General features: G+C 48.6%; 1 protein-coding gene across 1 annotated transcript; it reads left to right on the plus strand.

The window, feature by feature from the left end:
- Window positions 1-237: 237 nt before the first annotated feature.
- LOC102394483 (ubiquitin carboxyl-terminal hydrolase 17-like protein 6) lies at window positions 238-13,459 on the plus strand. Its single transcript, XM_045166343.1, has 5 exons — window positions 238-297; window positions 731-809; window positions 11,757-11,884; window positions 11,989-12,065; window positions 12,109-13,459. Exons 1-5 carry the CDS (start codon window positions 238-240, stop codon window positions 13,457-13,459), a joined length of 1,695 nt encoding a protein of 564 aa, XP_045022278.1.
- Window positions 13,460-16,576: the final 3,117 nt, after the last annotated feature.

Genomic DNA, 16,576 nt, shown 5'->3' on the forward strand with positions numbered 1-16,576 from the left:
TTAATCTCCAATTATTTACTAAAAAACCAAGCTCTGGAAAAATTTAAACACAAGCCCAATAAGCTTTTATGGAAGTGAAATCTGTTATGACCATCTCCTGCCTAGGAAATGGGACCAGACTGTGATTCCTTGGACAGTTAGAGACCAGTGTGGAAATGCTGATATCCCGGAGTGGAAGGGGGATGAAGATGGAGCAAAGGGTGGTGGATCTCTTTGTAGCTCTGGAAGCCCACGGTCATGGAGCAAATCTTGCACAGGATGGAACTTGGGTTTAATAAAATTGAAGATTCACAGAGTGTGAGTCCAGAGAGTACAAGAAATTACACAAAGCAACAGAAGACGGAAACAGACCAACAGAAAGAAAAACCAAAACCACAACCACTTATCAGAAAACCGATGGCAGTCAGCGGGAACCAGCCTGAGGGTGAAGCGACTCTGTGTGGTCTGTGACCCAGTGTACTATCTGGGCTTCAGCCAAGTCTTGAAATCCCGACACACTCAAGCTATAGCTCTTGACCCAGGCTGAACTCCAGAGCACTAACCAGTGTTGAATTGCCAAGCTCAAGTCCTGTTTGAACAAATCAGTTTTCCCTTGTCAATTCTCGTGGCTTTGCCCTCATGAGTCTGAGGCTTTGGGTGGCGAGATCATTCCCTCCAGGGCTCCTCCCACCACCCACTCCATGCAGTCAGTCCTCTGTGCTCCTCGCTGACCCCCCCCCCCCCCCCCGAGTCTCGCTTTGTTGGTCACTCTGCAAGCACCGGTGTGGAGAACCTCATCTCTGCCATGGAGTCAGGACCTCCAGCCAGCAGTAAGCTTGGATTAGCACTGCTATGTCTCAGAGACTCTCCATCTGAAAATGTAAGTTCCTGCATCTGTCTCCCTCATTAGAGGTGTGTCCTAAGGGGGTTGCGAGTGTCATCTGGCCACCGTTTAGACATGTATCAAAGCACAGACAGTCTGTAGAAGTGATTTGTCCTTGAGTCATCGCTGAGCCTTGCCCTTTAATCAGCTGACTCTCGTGGGAATACACAGAGTGAGGAAGAAAGCACAGACGGTGAGGTCAGAGCAAAGACAAAGTGAGGAAAACTGCAAAGCAGCAAGAGAGTAAAACTGTTTGAGCAGAGCCGTTTCTCACAGTGACCACCCATGGGTCGAGTTTTTCTCCATTTGAAAGTTCTCACAAAGCAAGGGCACACGGACACACACGCCGGGAATCTAACCCAACGGCTCACGTGCTCTGCTCCACACATATGTACATCTTCTCTATGGTTTTTACAAACACTTCAGCCTTGAATATGTAAAATGTCTCAACAGTTGATTTCAAACAAGTGAAACCTTTGCTCTGTCTGGGCATTTCCCAGATCTTTGTTTTATAAGATCTAGAGAAATTGAATACAAAAATAAGTAACCTGGAATGCTCAAGTGTTGACTGTAAGTCATACTGTTCAGTTCAGCTGCTCAGTCATGTCCAACTCTTTGCAACCCCATGGACTGCAGCACGCCAGGCCCCCCTGTCCATCACCAACTCCCGGAGCTTACTCAAACTCATGTCCATTGCATCGGTGATGCCATCCAACCATCTCATCCTCTGTCCGTCCCCTTCTCCTCCTGCCTTCAATCTTGCCCAGCATCAGGGTCTTTTCAAATGAGTCAGTTCTTCGAATCAAAGTATTGGAGCTTCAGCTTCAGCTTCAGCATCAGTCCTTCCAATGAACATTCAGGATTGATTTCCTTTATGGTGGACTGGTTGGACTCCTTGCAGTCAAAGTATTGGAGCCAAAGTATTGGAGCTTCAGCATCAGTCCTTCCAATGAACGTTCAGGGCTGATTTCCTTTAGGGTGGACTGGTTGAATCTCCTTACAGTCCAAGGGACTCTCAAGAGTTTTCTCCAACACCACAGTTCAAAAGCATCAATTCTTCAGCAACAGACAGAGTGCTTGAAGACCTATGGATGGAGGTTCATGACATTGTACAGGAGGCAGTGATCAAGACCATTCCCAGGAAAAAGAAATGCAGAAAGGCAAAATGGTTGTCTAAAGAGGCCTTATAAATAGCTGAGAAAAGAAGAGAAGCTAAAGGCAAAGGAGAAAAGAAAGACATATCCATTTGAATGCAAAGGTCCAAAGAATAGCAAGAAGACATAAGAAAGACTTCTTCAGTGATCAGTGCAAAGAGATAGAGGAAAACAATAGAATGGGAAAGACTAGAAATCTCTTCATGAAAATTAGAGATACAGAGGGAACATTTTATGGAAAGTTGAGCACAAAAAAGGACAGAAATGATAGGGACCTAACAGAAGCAGAAGATATTAAGAAGAGGTGGCAAGAATACACAGAACTATACAAAAAGATCTTCATGACCCAATAACCACGACGGTGTGATCACTCACCTAGAGCCAGACATCCTGGAATGTGAAGTCAAGAGGGCCTTAGGAAGCATCACTACGAACAAAGCTAGTGGAGGTGAGAGAATTCCATTTGAGCTGTTTCAAATCCTAAAAGACGATGCTGTGAAAGTGCTGCACTCAGTATGCCAGCAAATCTGGAAAACTCAGCAGTGGCCACAAGACTGGAAAAGTTCAGTTTCCATTCCAATCCCAAAGAATGGCAATGCCAAAGAATGTTCAAGCTACCGCACAATTGCACTCATCTCACACGCTAGCAGAGTAATGCTCAAGTCCTATATCTGCATATATTCAATGTATCTATATTGTTTATATGGATACTTTGTATAAATTAAAATGAAAATAGCTGTCAACAGCAACTGGGATTGCAAGGCCATCTAAAATTGCCTGTCTTTTGGCAGATGTTCACTTGGTTTCATTCTTTGCAATACTTAAACCAGACAATTGTGGTGTTGGCTGTGATTGGTAATCTGTGACTATCTGTCATTTTAATGAAGTTCAAAATAACATGTTATGACAAAAATAGAACACAACCAAAAAACACTGAAATAGATTTATAACTGTAGCTGAGATATTTATAACTGACATAATTATAACTATATTTATAACAGATATAACTTATAACTATAGCTGAGTTACAAATTATAACTTAGAGAAGACTAGAACTGAATTTCACTATCGTTGTAAAAGTGGAAAATGTTTATTTTCCCAATAATTTGCCTGACATTCATCAGTCATAGCTAATGAACATCTATTAATAACACCCTGTGGCCAGGAATTGTGGGAAATTCAATGTCTGAACATCAGAGTCTTCGGTTTTAGGCCAGTTTGGCCACTGACCATTCATGCAGACCAGGCAAAGCCCTCCTCTATGATGATCTGCTAGCCACATTTTCACAACCAAAATAAAACACAGTGAAGGAATTCCCAAATAATTATGTTTAAAAATAAAAGATAAAAAAGTAAAGCTGCAAGATTGCAGTTTCCAAACTCTGCCTTAGGAAATCCTCGGAGTTGGGAGGAGAGGAAGTGTTTGGGCCCCGCTTAGCACCCCCAGCTTCCCAGTCTCCGCTCCCCACCCGCTGCTCCCCAGCGCCACCGCAGGCCTGCTCACCATGTTCTTCCGCTGTGGTTATCACAGCGCACACTTCCCTCTCTCTTTCTGGCCAGTCAAAAATTATTGCACATGAGTAGCAAACAGATGGCATTTTCTCCCCACATTGAAGAAGGCTCCTGTCTACTTGGGGATGCCAAGGCTTTTATTACATGAACTGATTGTAGAGGATGAGATAGATAGTTAGATCGCATTACTGCCTTAATGGACATGGAGCAAACTCCGGGAGACAGTGGAGGACAGAAGAGCCTGGCAAGCTGCAGTCCATGGGGTTGCAAAGAGTTGGACACAACTTAGTGATTACGTACTTAGTGTGTACGTAGTAAACGATGGAACTGTCTCCCCACATTGAAGGGGGCTTCTGTCTCTTGGTGATGCAAAGGGTTTTACTTATGGAGTCTTTAAATGCTAAACTGGTCAGATCTGAAAGTTCAGACAGAGAAGGATGAAGACAGGCTGGAATACTTAGGCGACTGGTGCTGGAACAATGTGGTTTGAGGTGAGAAAAGTCAGTAGAGAAGGCCGCACTCTGAGTCAGGACAGCATGCCTCGCCCCGGAGAAGCCTTTCTCAGGACCTGCTGCCCCTACTGAGGTGACCAGGAACCCTGCATGCCCTGCTATTCTGGACCAGCTTCCTTAATCATGGAAGGCCAGCTGTCTCATGCCCCTTCTCTGAAGACTCTATCACCAGTTAGGCTGACTTGCTTGCCTTTTAGCAAGAGAAGTCAACACCTAAATAACATGTTTTTCTTAGCTCACTTGAGAGGAAAAGTAAGTATGTATTCCAAGAAGCTGGGGAGCAGAGCCAAAGGTCCTGACGTGGCACCTAAGTCAAAACATCTTAATAGTCATGCTTTATCTTTAAAGACGATGAAAAATAAACTTGCTTTGTTGCTCTCCCCCAGATAGCCATGCACACGCCTTGTTCCCCCTTCACTGGGTCTTGGTTCAAACGCCACCTTCTCAGAAGGTCTCTGACCCGGCATCTCTGTGCAGGGCCGCCCTTTGTGTGGAACCCCCTGAACCTGTATCACTTTGTGGGAATTCCTTCCTACTGCCCACTGGTTCTTCATGCCTCACACTATTTGCACAAAGTGGACACTCAGTGTTTGTTAATTAAATAGGTTTTACTCTGTGATATGTATGGCTTTCTTTTTAAACAAATATAGTAGAATTTTAGTAGTGAACTTTTATCTACCCAGCATATATCTGAAGGGACTTGACGCTCCAAGAGCATGTATCTGTTGATCCTGTGGTTTTGTGACCTTCCGTATCCGGTGCTCCTACCCTGAGCTGCCCGGGGCTCAGGCTGCACCTGTAAAGCCCAGCTTAGGACCTGAGGGTGAGCTCTGTGAGGCCCTGGGATGCTTGGGTATGCCATCCTGCTGGACGCTAGGTGTCCCTGGGGGCAGGACTGAGCAGGTGCCCACCTCTGTCTGCCTGTGTTTTCCATCTCCCTCCTCCCTCTGCTGATGTGTGGGTTTCCCACCACCCAGGGGTGGCCTCACACCCTGAGACGGATGCGGCTGAGGACTCTATCCACCTCACCAGCTGGTCACAACCATCTGGGATGTTTCTCTGAGGCCACCTTCTCATTCTGCGTGGAGGGTCACCAAGTGGGTAATTTCAGCTCTAGTAAAGCCACTCTGGGGACTTCCCAGGCAGTTCAGAGATCAAGAATCTTCCTGCAGTGTCAGAGCTGCAGGAGATGCGAGTTCGATCCCCGGGTCAGGAAGATCCCCTGCAGGAGGGTGTGGCAACCCACTCCAGCGTTCTTGCCTGGAGAGTCCCACGGACAGAGGAGCCTGGTGGGCTGCAGTCCATGGGGTCGTGAATCAGATATGACTGAGCAACTGAGCACGCATGCAAAGCCACTCTGGGGACCTGACTGAAGCCCCTTGGATCTCAGCACAGCTCAGCCACTGACTTCTAGTACAACTGTAGGTAACTACTTATTTTGAGCTTTGGGCTCTTCACTTGCAGAATTAGGGAATGCTTTAGATTAACGTATCTGTTCCATAGGTATTTCTTGACCTACTTTAGGTTTCAGGCCGGTTCCAGGGTTGCTTCCGCCTCCCGAGTTCTGACCCCGCCCTCCCTGCCCGTCCTGATCCCTCTGTCTACACTGCGGGCCCTGAGATGCTCCCAGCGCCACATAGGGCCAGCACGTATCTCTGCAGGGGGCGCCCGCATGCTGCTTGTCGTGGCTGAAGGGTTGAACTTTGGTACTTTGTTGCTCTGAACTCAAACCCAAGGCTTTGGCTAGTCTGCATCAGGCCATCTCAACAGTAGCACCTGGATCAGGTCTTCCTCGCAGCAGGTGCAGGTCGGGCTTGCTGGGCTCCACCTGGGTCCAGGACTCCAGCCCCGACCCTGGGTGTGCTCCTAGAGCACAGTAATTATAAATCACTGTGGAAGATATGAAGCTCTGGTTTCACAGAGAACAGAATTAAAGAACAGAATGTGAGTTCCGAGAAGTCAGCTGGAGAAGCCAAGGGGGGTCTGGGAGGAAGTGACTGTGTGTGCCCAGGGTGTGAGCCCTGCCTGACGATGGCCCCCCAGGGGCTTCCAGGAGCATGCGAGCTACCGATGGCCCACAGATTCAGCACTCCAGCCCCACTGGTGAAGCTCAGTTACTCTTGTAAGCTCTCTGGCTACTTCTCTTCTGTGGTTGTGGATTCTTGATACATTGTCCTCTGACCAGGACTATTTTGCCCGGTTTTCATACTATTCAGTCAGTTCAGTTCAGTTCAGTTCAGTTGCTCAGTTGTGTCTGACTCTTCCCAATCCCACAGACTGCAGCACACCAGGCCTCCCTGTCCATCCACCAACTCCTGGAGCTTACTCAAACTCAGTCCCTTGAGTCGGTGATGCCATCCAACCATCTTGTCCTCTGTCATCCCCTTCTCCTCCTGCCCTCAATCTTTCCCAACATCAGGGTCTTTTCCAATGAGTCAGCTCTTCACAGCAGGTGGCCAAAGTTTGGAGTTTCAGCTTCAACATCAGTCCTTCCAATGAACACCCAGGACTGATCTTCTTTAGGATGGACTGGTTGGATCTCCTTGCAGTCCATGGGACTCTCAAGAGTCTTCTCCAACACCACAGCTCAAAAGCATCAATTCTTTGGTGCTCAGCTTTCTTTATAGTCCAGCTCTCACAGCCATACATGACCACTGGAAAAAACATAGCCTTGACTAGATGGACCTTTGCTGGTAAAGTAATGTCTCTGCTTTTTAATATGCTGTCTAGGTTGGTCATAACTTTCCTTCTAAGGAATAAGCATCTTTTCATTTCATGGCTGCAGTCACCATCTGCAGTGATTTTGGAGCCCCCCAAAATAAAGTCAGCCACTGTTTCCCCATCTATTTCCCATGAAGTGGTGGGACCAGATACCATGATCTTAGTTTTCTGAATGTTGAGCTTTAAGCCAACTTTTTCACTCTCCTTTTTCATCAAGAGGCTCTTTAGTTCTTCTTCACTTTCTGCCATAAGGGTGGTGTCATCTGCATATCTGAGGTTATTGATATTTCTCCTGGCAATCTTGATTCCAGCTTGTGCTTCATCCAGCCCAGCATTTCTCATGATGTACTCTGCATTTAAATTATATAAGCAGGGTGACAATATACAGTCTTGACATACTCCTTTTCCTATTTAGAACCAATCTGTTGTTCCATGTCCAGTTCTAACTGTTGCTTCCTGACCTGCATACAGGTTTCTCAAGAGGCAGGTCAGGTGGTCTGGTATTCCCATCTCTTTCAGAATTTTCCCCAGTTTGTTGTGATCCACACAGTCAAAGGCTTTAGCATAGTCAATAAAGCAGAAATAAATGTTTTTCTGGAACTCTCTGGCTTTTTTGATGATCCAGCAGATGTTGGCAATTTGATCTCTGGTTCCTCTGCCTTTTCTAAACCAGCTTGAACATCTGGAAGTTCATGGTTCAAGTATTGTTGAAACCTGGCTTGGAGAATTTTGAGCATTACTTTACTAGTGTGTGAGATGAGTGCAATTGTGTGGTAGTTTGAGTATTATTTGGCATTGCCTTTCTTTGGGATTGGAATGAAACAGACTTTTTCCAGACTCCACTGCTGAGTTTTCCAGATTTGCTGGCATATTGAGTGCAGCATTTTCACAGCATCATCTATTAGGATTTGAAATAGCTCAACTGGAATCCCATCACCTCCACTAACTTTGTTCATAGTGATACTTCCTAAGGCCCCCTTGACTTCACATTCCAGGATTTCTGGCTCTAGGTGAGTGATCACACCATTGTGATTATCTGGGTCATGAAGATCTTTTTTGTACAGTTCTTCTGTGTATTCTTGCCACCTCTTCTTAATATCTTCTGCTTCTGTTAAGTTCATACAATTTCTGTCCTTTATTGAGCCCATCTTGGCATGAAACGTTCCCTTGGTATCTCTAATTTTCTTGAAGAGATCTCTAGTCTTTCCCATTCTATTGTTTTCCTCTATTTCTTTGCTTTGATCACTGAAGAAGGCTTATTTCTCCTTGTTATTCTTTGGAACTCTGCATTCAAATAAGATCTTTCCTTTTCTCCTTTGCTTTTGGCTTCTTTTCTTTTCACAGCTATTTGTAAGGCCTCCTCAGGCAGCCATTTTGCTTTTTGCATTGCTTTTTCTTGGGGATGGTTTTGATCCCTGTCTCCTGTACAGTGTCACGAACCTCCATCCATAGTTCATCAGGCACTCTATCAGATCTTGTCCCTTAAATCTAGTTGTTACTTCCACTGTATAATCATAAGGGATTTGATTTAGGTCATACCTGAATGGTCTAGTGGTTTCCCCTACTTTCTTCAATTTAAGTCTGAATTTGGCAATAAGGAGTTCATGATCTAAGCCTCAGTCACCTCCTGGTCTTGTTTTTGCTGACTGTATAGAGCTTCTCCATCTTTGGCTGCAAAGAATATAATCAGTCTTATTTCAGTGTTGACCATCTGGTGATGTCCATGTGTAGAGTCTTCTCTTGTGTTGTTGGAAGACAATGTTTGCTGTGACCAGTGCGTTCTCTTACTGGAAAAACTCTGTTAGCCTTTGCCCTGCTTCATTTCATACTCCAAGGCCAAATTTGCCTTGTTACTCCAGGTGTTTCTTGACTTCTTACTTTTGCATTCCAGTCCCCTATAATGAAAAGGACATCTTTTTTGGGTGTTTGTTCTAGAAGGTCCTGTAGGTCTTCATAGAACCATTCAACTTCAGCTTCTTCAGTGTTACTGGTCGGGGCATAGACTTGGATTACTGTGATATTGAATGGTTTGCCTTGGAAACAAACAGAGATTATTCTGTTGTTTTTGAGATTGCATCCAAGTACCGCTTTTGGACTCTTTTTTTGACTATGATGGCTACTCCATTTCTTCTAAGGGATTCCTGCCCACAGTAGTAGATATAATGGTCATCTGAGTTAAATTCACCCATTCCAGTCCATTTTAGTTCGCTGATTCCTAAAATGTTGACGTTCACTCTTGCCATCTCCTGTTTGACCACTTTTGGTTTGCCTTGATTCATGAACCTAACATTCCAGATTCCTATGCAATACTGCTCTTTACAGCATTGGACTTTACTTCCATCACCTGTCACATCCACAACTGAGTGCTATTTTTGCTTGGGCTCCATCCCTTCATTCTTTTGGGATTTATTTCTCCACTGATCTCCAGTAGCATATTGGGCACCTACCGACCTGGGGAGTTCATCTTCAGTGTCCTATCTTTTTGCCTTTTCATACTGTTCATGGGGTTCTCAAGGCAAGAATACTGAAGTGGTTTGCCATTCCCTTCTCCAGTGAACCACATTTTGTCAGAACTCTTCACCAAGACCTGTCCGTCTTGGGTGGCCCTACATGGCATGGCTTAGTTTCATTGAGTTAGACAAGGCTGTGGTCCATGTGATCAGATTGGTTAGTTTTCTATGGCTGTGGTTTCAGGCTGTCTGCCCTCTGATGCCCTCTCTCAGAGCCTACTGTCTTACTGGGGTTTCTCTTACCTTGGACATGGGTTATTTCCTTAAGGCCACCGCTACTGACCTTGGACATTGGGTTTCTCCTCTTCACCGCTTGCCCCTCCAGCGCTTGACACAAATTCTTTCTGAAAATAAATGGGCTATAAATATAGTTTTTTCCTAATTAAACCTGAATATATTCAATTATGATCCATTAGCTCTAAGACCAACCTGAGAATTTAAAAAGCATATTAATAATTTAGCAGTTTCCCAATATTTGGGGTTTTTTGATTAAAAAAAGTTGCAATTGTAATAGTCTATAAAAATAATCTGTAGACATTGAATGAGCTGGGTTTTACCTCAAGAAGAGCTGGCTTTGTGTCAGGGTTGTGCTAATGTTTATTCACTGTCACCCCCATGTGGCCATTTCTAGACAGCACTTTGCAGAATTCATTACCATTTCATGGCTGGCTCAGACGGTAAAGCATCTGCCTGCAGTGCGGAAAACCTGGGTTCAGTCCCTGGGTTGGGAAGATCCCCTGGAGAAGGAAATGGCAACCCACTCCAGTACACTTGCCTGGAAAGTCCCATGGACGGAGGAGCCTGGTGGGCTACAGCCCATGGGGTCGCAAAGAGTCGGACACCACTGAACGTCTTCACTTTCACTTTTCATGGCTCACATGGTAAAGAATCTGCCTGCAGTGCAGGAGACCTGGATTCCATCCCTGGGTCGGGAAGATCCCCTGGAGAAGGGAATGGCATCCCACTCCAGTATTCTTGCCTGGAGAATTTCACAGACAGAGGAGCCTGCAGGGGCTACAGTCCATGGGCTCAAAAAGAGTCAGACATGACTAAGCAACTAACACTTTAACTTTTCACTTTGTCACCGTCAGATTGAAAGGAGGATAAGAATAGGGTTGATTCCTGGATCTCCTGGCTCCTAAAACTCATCATACAGTTTATGAAATGTGTTGTGTCTTAGTCACTCAGTCATGTACGACTCTCTGCAACCCCGTGGATTGCAGCCCACCAGGGTCACCTGGCCACGGTATTCTCCAGGCAAGAATACTAGAGTGGGTTGCCACTGACTTCTCCAATTTATGAAATAACCATATTCAAATTCAGAGTAGATCTTTACTAGCAACATTATATATTTTGATTAATATCATTTTAATTACGATTTTAAAATTTATCATTCCAATTTGAAACGTCTCCAAACTTCTAAATAATCTAATAAATATGTCAACTATTTAGAGACAGTGTAGTTCATGGACTAAGCTCATGGGCTCCATAGTCAAAAGATCTGGGTTTGAATGATGGTTCTGCTGCTTCCAGTTGGGCCTCAGTTTGCTCAACAGTAAAATGTAGATAATAGTACATATCTCAGGAAATTATCTTGAAGATTAAATGAGGAAATACACTTCTAATACTTCTAAAAGGATGTACCTGGTGGCCCATTGGATAAGACTCCACGCTCCTGATGTAAGGAGCCCAATTTCGCTCCATGGTGAGGGAACTAGATTCCACATGTTGAGCCCCTGAATTGGAAAGTTGACTCTGTAAGTCAACTAGTGTATTTAAAATAGAAAAAGAGAATAAAAATAAAATAAATAAAATGAACACAAAATCAAAAAAAGAAAGAAAGAAAGGGAACCCCTCAAAACAAAAACAAAAAGGAAGGAAAAAAAGGGGGGAAAAAGGCAACAGAGAGAGAAAAGGAGCTGAAGAAATGAATCCAAAGTTGCAGGAAGCCTATGCCTTTCTAAATGAGCTGGCTTTGGGTCTTGACCAACGGACCTGAAGGGAGAAAAGCATATGTGCCTCTCTCCTGGCATCTTTTGGTGCTAGGACCCTGAACGCTAGAAGAGTGTCCAGTGAGAACGCATAGAAATTGGGGAGGACCTCACTGGAGTGCAAAGTTGAGGCAAGGGTTTATTGTTGTCCTGGGAGGGGTTGTCCTCAGGCAGGGGTCTGGGGTGGGGAGACCCCTAAAGGGGAGAGGGTCGGTGGGCAGACATATGTTTCCACAAGTGTGTTAGGATGTGAATGGTGAGCCCACGGAAGTCCTGTCCAGCCCTCATTTGTGTGCTGAACTTGGAAGCCCCGCAGTGACTGTCTAGCGGGCAAGGCTGGAAGGCCCAATGGCCCCGAGTCATTTGCATCCTGAGCCCTTTGGTCCAGGGGGTCAGGTCGGAAGTGCGTGTGGGGCCTCAAGGGGAATTCCCAGAGAAAAGTGTGGGTGGTTGGAAGGCGGGAGTGAGAGTGGGCACGCCCTTGGCCCCCTCAGCCAATGAGGAGCTTGCACGTGTGGAGGTGGGGCTGTGGGGAAGCCCCCAGAGGCCCGAGGGGGCGAGGCTCAGGCCCTTTTTTGGACCGGACCGCCTGAGGGAAGGAGGCGACAGCGTGCAGCTGCAGGTAGGAGATGGAAACTTCCGTGGGCCTTGTGTGCAGAGCCCCAGGGGCTGCTTCTGAGCACCAGGGAGGTGTGTGTCCGTCTCCCTTCAACGTCTTACCCGGAGGGCAAGGTTGTGGGCCCAGAGCCGCTGGTGCGGATGCCCTTTGGGGACCCTGTGTCCCTGAGGGGCCATCGCTGGCGGTTGGGCATCCCCAGTGGGGTGACTTGGCTCCTGGGTCAGCAGGGCTGACGCCTGGCTAGAAAGTCGCCCAGAGTTAGAAGTGGCCTTGGGGGTGGGAGCTGGGCTTCAGAATCTGGGGAACACCTGCTACATGAATGCGGCGCTGCAGTGTCTGAGCCACACGCCGCCCCTGGCCAGCTGGATGGTGTCCCAGCCGCACGCCACCCTCTGTCCGGCCCGCAGCGCCTGCACGCTCTGTGCCATGCGAGCTTACGTGACCCGAGCCCTCCTTCACGCGGGAGAGGTGATCCGGCCCTGCAAGGATCTGCTGGCAGGCTTCCACAGACACCAGCAGGAAGATGCCCATGAGTTTCTGATGTTCACTCTGAATGCCATGCAGCAAGGGTGCTTGAGTGCATCCCAGCCGTCGGGCCATGCCTCCGAGGACACCACCGTCATCCGTCAGATCTTCGGCGGGACGTGGAGGTCTCAGATCCAGTGTCTCCACTGCCTCGGTGTCTCGGACACGTTCGACCCTTATCTGGACATCAGCCTGGATATCACGGCGGCTCAGAGTGTGGAGCAAGCTCTGAGCGAGCTGGTGAAGCCCGAGAAGCTGGACGCGGACAATGCCTATGACTGCGGCGTCTGTCTCCGGAAGGTGCCTGCCACCAAGAGGTTGACTTTGCACAGCACCTCCCAGGTCCTGGTGCTGGTGCTGAAGCGGTTCACACCGGTGAGCGGGGCCAAAAGGGCTCAGGAGGTGCGTTATCCCCAGTGCCTGGACGTGCAGCCCTACACATCTGAGCGGAAGGCAGGGCCACTGGGCTACGTGCTCTATGCCGTGCTGGTGCACTCCGGGTGGAGCTGTGAGCGAGGACACTACTTCTGTTACATCCGAGCGGGCAACGGCCAATGGCATAAGATGGACGATGCCAAGGTGACCGCCTGTGACGAGACCGCTGCCCTGAGCCAGAGCGCCTACGTCCTGTTCTATAGCTGGGAGGGTGTGTGGGAAGGGGGCCCTGGGGGAGGGCCAGCGGCTCCCGTCGGGGCTGACCCCACAGACCCTGGGCAGCCTGCAGGAGATGCCAGCGGCAGAGCTGCTGGGTCGGAGGAGTCCCTGGGGGACACAGAGGTCGAAGGGATGAGCTTAGAGCAGTGGAGACGCCTGCAAGAACACAACCGACCGAAGCCGGCCTTGGAGCTGCGGAAGGTCCAGTCTGCCCTGCCTGCCGGTGCAGTCGTGATTCACCAGTCCAAACACGGAGGAGGGAGAAACCGCACGCCGCCCCAACAGGAGCACGAGCTGCTCGACCGTTCCAGCACGGAAACCCCGCCTCCGGGTCCGACGAACATCATCAATGGCCCTTGTGCCAGTGGGAGGGCCAGAGGAACCAAGGGGTGTGCATGATGCAGCCTCCTGGGAAAAGGCGGGTCCTGGAGTGTGCCCGGGGTCTCGGTGTTTACTTGGAACGGGCTGGGCTCGTGCCTGAGCGGCTGAGCTCTCGAGGGCTGGCTCTGCTGGGAAGTCGCTGGAGAGGATGGGGTGATGGGGTGCATGAGCGGGTCTGGGAACGGTCCAAGGGCCTCCCACTTCTGCGAGGGTGGGAGAGTCCTCTCTGGATGGGACTTTTAGTGTGGGTTTGCCTTTCTTTCCCCGTCTCCATTCCCTGGCCGCACCTCGGGCCTCTGGTGAGTGACGCGGCCTGGAGACGCCTCACAGAACGCTCACAGCCAGCCGAGCAAGGAGAGGATCTCTGGAGCCCTTCGGGGGCCAGGGAAGAGTGGGTGCAGTTCCACGGACTGTCTCCTTCCGGCCGGTCAGGCTCTCAAAAATGCCCCAAACATCGAGCAGCGTCAGGGGAGAAGATGGGCAAGCAGTCTTTATGGGTGGCTGTCCTTAGGGGTCCTCATGCTACTTGGCAGAGGGTCCGGCAGGAATGAGGCAGGGATGCGTGCATCCCCGCACGACGCTCGTCCGCAAAGATCCCTGGGGCTCCATGTCTGGTTCAAGGAGTATGCTGGAGAAGCTCCAAGTGCCAAACAGGAGAAGCGATCCACAAGGCCATGAGCACCACCACCAGCACCACCAGCACCAACACGAAGGCCAAGGGGAGAAAGGCAAGCCAACCAGTCCCAAAGAAACTTCTCCACCAGCATCGCACTGGTGCCTAAGTGGAGATATGTTGCACAACGTTCATTTCTGAAAGCAAAGGTTCCCCGCCCCCCACCCCCCCCCCCCCCCCCCACACACACACACTGAGGAAAAACCGAAGCCTACCCTCGAGTGTGATAGCAAGACAACTGGACTTCCGACTCTGCCTGTCCTGTCTGGCAGTCTCATCCAGCTGGGCCCCGGACAAACGCCTCTGGACGCCAGGAGATGCGGCCGGCCTCCAAAGTGCCTGGGGCGGTGGGGAAGCTGTCCTCCCCTAGCTGCTTTCTCGACTGCCTCATGAGCCTGTGACCCGCTGGAGGGGCGCCTGAGGCCCCTTATCCATCACCTTTTGCGTTTTATTTCTTTTTCTTGGGTGATGGCTTCAAACCCCAAACCTTCCATCAAACGGCAGACCGGGAATTTGCCGTTTAACATCTCAGACCTCAAGGGACAACTCTGGCTCCTGACTGCGCTAGTCGGCATGGCAAGGAACAGAGAATGTTCCAACGGCTTGTTTCCCCCGCATGGTTACCTACACCACACCATGCCCTCCACACTTAGAGAGGACAAAGAATGATGAGCGGTATCTTCCCCCAAGAACATGAACAAGCGTGCCCTGCACGAGGAGGTGGAGCCACCCACAGCCCGCCCTCATCATCACCACCTATCTTCCTCCGCCCCATCGTCTCAAATGGACTTACTGCTTGCCCATCCACACCCTGTGAAGAAGAAAAAGAAGGAGGAGGAGGAGAAAAAGGAGAAGAATGTCGATTGGAGCGGCGTGGCAGAGGGAATGGGAAGGTGGCCTTATGCTGGGGGAAATCCGTGCAAAAGAGAGGAAAATACTGGCTGATCTCGCTTCTCCGTGCCATGGGAAGGAGGCAAGAGGACAGCAAGGGTGTGAGCACTTGGCTCATAGAGCAAAAAGCGGTAGGCTTCTGGGATGGGATGGGGGAGCGGGAGGTGGGAGGGGTGCAATAGGCTAAGGAAGAAAGTGGTGTCAGGGCCCTTCTTTCCTAGTAAGGATCAACGAAATCAACACTTCAGCTATGGTAAACCCGTGGACGGTCAAACCCCCATAGTCCTGGAAGGCAAGCATAATGTCCAGGACGGGAGAGCAAACAAACACACATGTCACACACCGAGAAGGAAAGCAACAGTCATCCTCCTCCAGGAGGGAAATTCATTCACTTCATTTCAGTTCAGTCGGTAACTCATATTCCTCTCTTTGCAACCCCATGTACTGCAACTTGCCAGGATTCTATATCCATTGGGTAGTCTCCGAATTTAGTGTGTCTAATATCCTTTGTGTTGGTGGTACCATCCTACCATCTCATCGTGAATTATCTCCTTTTCCTGCCTTCAATTTTTCTCAACCTCAGGGTCTTTTCAAATGAATCATTTCTTTTCATCAGATGTCCAAGTTATTGGAGTTTCACCTTCAGTATCAGTCCTTCCAGTGAACATCTAAGACTGATTTCCTTTAGGAAGGACTGGTTTGATCTCTTTGCAGCCAAGGTACTCTCAACAGTCTTCTCCAACACCACAGTTCACAAGCATCAGTTCTTCGGTGCTCAGCTTTCTTTATAGTCCATTTCTCTCTTTCATACACGCCTATTGGGCAAACCATAGCCTTAACTAAAAGTACCTTTGTTGGCAAAGTATTGTCTTTGCTTTTTCATATGCTGAGTTGATTAGTCATAACTTTTTTTTCCCAGTGAGCAAGCATCTTTTAATTTCATGGCTACAGTCACCATCTGCAATGATTTTGAAGCCCCAAAGTAATATAAGCTGATTTCTCCTCCATAGCAGCAGAGAGACTTTGAGGCAGAAAAGCCCAGATAAGCCATTTCTAGCTCACAGACTCTGAGGAGTTTAATAGGCAAGGTTTAGTAGTGCAGTCTTGGAGTAATGCTGCCAGAGAGGAACAGAAAGCACAGTCTACCAGGAACCAGGAACTGAACTCACCACCCACCACCATCTCCTACCAGCCTCCCTCCAGAGACAATGCTCACATTCCGAGCCTCACCTGGCCAGCTCACTTCTGCCTTCATGTTTCTGTGTAAGGGCTGCCTGCTCTCAGACGTGCTTCTCCTAGAATTGTGCAGGCCCAGCTCCTTCCTTTCATCCTGGTCACCACAGCAAGGCCTTTTAGACCCTCCTGACCACTGACTCCAAGCCCTCCCTCACAACGCCCTTTTTTATTTTCAGTAGAGCACTTGTTCTTTTCCTTCCCCTGTCTGGCTTCCATACTTTTCTCTTTCTTCACTATAGACCCAGAGCTCCTTGAAAGGCAGGGGCCGCTGGTCATTTTCAGCACTGTTCTCGGTACCACTGAGTCACCTGGCATAGAGTGAGTACTCACAGCCT

This window comes from Bubalus bubalis, chromosome 8 (assembly GCF_019923935.1).
Source record: "Bubalus bubalis isolate 160015118507 breed Murrah chromosome 8, NDDB_SH_1, whole genome shotgun sequence".
In the NCBI taxonomy this organism is placed as follows: domain Eukaryota; kingdom Metazoa; phylum Chordata; class Mammalia; order Artiodactyla; family Bovidae; genus Bubalus; species Bubalus bubalis.